Source organism: Nanorana parkeri, unplaced genomic scaffold, assembly GCF_000935625.1.
Source record: "Nanorana parkeri isolate BGI_ZX_2015 unplaced genomic scaffold, ASM93562v1 scaffold20, whole genome shotgun sequence".
Taxonomy (NCBI): Eukaryota; Metazoa; Chordata; class Amphibia; order Anura; family Dicroglossidae; genus Nanorana; species Nanorana parkeri.
In genome coordinates, this window is record NW_017306288.1 from 3047860 (window position 1) to 3050383 (window position 2524).

General features: G+C 51.5%; 1 protein-coding gene across 6 annotated transcripts in view; it reads right to left on the minus strand.

The window, feature by feature from the left end:
- SLC35F4 (solute carrier family 35 member F4) overlaps window positions 1–2524 on the minus strand; it is a 148651-nt gene that overhangs the window by 69437 nt on the left and 76690 nt on the right. For 2 of the 6 annotated variants that reach the window (XM_018562386.1, XM_018562361.1), the window contains exon 1: window positions 616–748. The exons of the other annotated variants lie outside the window; for them this stretch is intronic. In XM_018562386.1, the coding sequence (XP_018417888.1) occupies window positions 616–691 (76 nt within the window). In that variant the 5' untranslated portion in view covers window positions 692–748. Of the gene's footprint in view, window positions 1–615; window positions 749–2524 lie in introns of those variants that run through there. 6 annotated transcript variants of the gene reach the window in all.

The following is a 2524-nucleotide window of genomic DNA, read 5'->3' on the forward strand; positions in this document are numbered from 1 at the left end:
AGATAGATAGATAGATAGATAGGTAGATAGATAGATAGATAGATAGATAGATAGATAGATAGATAGATAGGTAGATAGATAGAGAATAAATCGAGAGATCAAACTATAGACAGTAATAGTAAAAGTAACAATTGTAGTAATCCTTCAAGTAATGCATTGTAAAGCAGTTCTTATTGATATGAAATCTCTATATCTACATATGGATATATGGTCTCCAAATAGTATCCTGTCACTCAATCATCTCTAATATGCACAACACGTGCAGACAGATACATGTTCATACAGACGCACACACAGACACACATACACACATACATACACACGCAGACATACACACACACATCAGACTTGTATGCACATCGAGTAGTATGTCAGGTCATCGCATAGTACCGCAGGCTGTAGAATACGCTGGCACTTAGTACATAGCAATCATCCAGCATGACCTCAGCCCACCGAGTGTGCCCACACAGCCCGATCCCCCCTATAAGACCCCCCAGTCACCCTCCAGACGCAGGATAGCATTGATGTCTCCCGCTGTCAGCAATGAACTTGAGCGGAGAAGTTAGAGGTCTCTGCAGTGATTGTGATCAGGCAAGCCGGGAAGATCGCCGTTACCGTCTATGATCGCCGCATGCAGTTCGGAGACGCTGAAGGACGACACCGGGGCCACCTTAGCCGAGTGTTTCTTCATGCTGCCCGCCTGTGCTGTCCTCACACTCCGCCAGTCTCCTCCGCCGCCTGGCTCTGCGCTCTCCTCATACCTGCCCGTCTGTCGGTTCGGGAAGAGGCAGCGCTGAGCCCGAGCTCCTGATTTGCTGTTGCCCCGGGAAACCATTCACCGCACATTCAAACAATTCCTGACCTCTGCCAGCACTTACCAGCGTTCAATTGTTGGGCTCAGCGGTGAATGTGCAAGGGTTGTATTGAACGCTCCCACCTCCCTGACTCCAATAAACTCAGCCTGCCTCAGAGAGGATGTTTATTTGTATTTATTTGGTAAAGAAACAGATGGATACAAAAATATATCGTGTGTGTACACATGCAGTATAAGGGATTACATATTAAATCACTGTGCCCAAAAACTTCCTTCCAAAGGTCTGGTGCACACTTGCAGGAAAAGAGACCCTGTCACCAAATTACTAACATTGCTGATAAGAACTCCAGGAAGGAATACCCCTACCCAGCACGGTAAGGGTTAACGGCTCATTTTTCTTTAGGGGATAGAATAAAGAAGATTAAGGCCCCATTCACACGTAGCGATTTCCGCTGCGATATCGCGCATTTTTGCTGCGCGATATCGCGAGAAGTCGCCGGCTAATGATATTCAATGGAGCTGTCTTAGCTCCATGTCGCGCGTTGCTCGTCGCGGTCGCAAGTCGCTTTTACAGGACCCTTTTTTCGGCGGATTTTGCTTTTTTCTAATTGAGCCCGACAGAGAAGGTCGCGCTACCGTCGCTGGATCGTCGCTGGAACGTCGCCCCGAAAGTCGCGCTATCCCGGCCGCTGCAAAAGGTATGTCGCTACGTGTGAATGGGGCCTAACCCTTGCACTGGGGCTACCGGGAGACACCCCGCAGTGATGTCATCGCGCACGTGAGTGATGACGTCACGCACGGTACTGCTGTTACCTGCCGGCAAGCATCTTGGTGATGGACGCCGGCAGAGAGAGGAGGGGACATCACCCAACGGGATATTGTATGCCGCTGGGTCCCTCCTCTCTCTCTCTCGAGCAACTGTCGGGCTCTCGGTCCTTGACCGAGTGCCCGACTTTACAGAGGGGGGTGACAACAAAATGACTGTCAGTCATTTTGGTATCACCCCACCAATGGTGTCTCCCGGGTGCGGGCCGCACCCCCCTTGTGACGCCAATGCCTGGGATGCACGTCCCGGGGCCGCGCCGTGCACACAGCGGTTGCCACGCTGCCCCATTGATTTCAATGGGGTTACATCCGCACAGCAATCGCTGAAAAAAAAGGTACATGACCCGCGGCTTTTTCAATGTGCAATAGTGTTTAATTGCACGGGTAGGAAACCGCGAGATCCACCCGGCGCAACTGGAAAATAATGGCACTGCCAGCGCGATCAGCTGTGGTGGGCTACTCCGTGACCGCCCGGCAATCCGTGTGGTTTTGTGCACGATTGCCGCATGGTCACGGATTGCGCAGATGTGAACCTGGCCTGACAGTTACAGCAGGCATGATTCCCAGAGGCAAAGCCATGATGGGATTTGTAGTTAAAGCACAGCTGGAGGGGCGAAGTTGGCTACCCCTGTTCTAGGGGACAGAAAAAAAGAAGAATATCGTCGGTCCTGTGGCAGTGATCGCTCACCTGTCTCTCCCTCCGCTAAGGCAGTGATATGTCCCTCTGACCTGCATTAGGCGTGATGATGTCACAGGTCTTTAGACCCCCCGAGCCTGGGGAAGAAGAGGTAATGGGGACCGGTCTTGCAGCCAGGAGGGACCGAGGAACGGGTGCCATCAGGCAAGTCCGTCCAGAACCCTACATAACCTTGTTTGTAGCAGTGG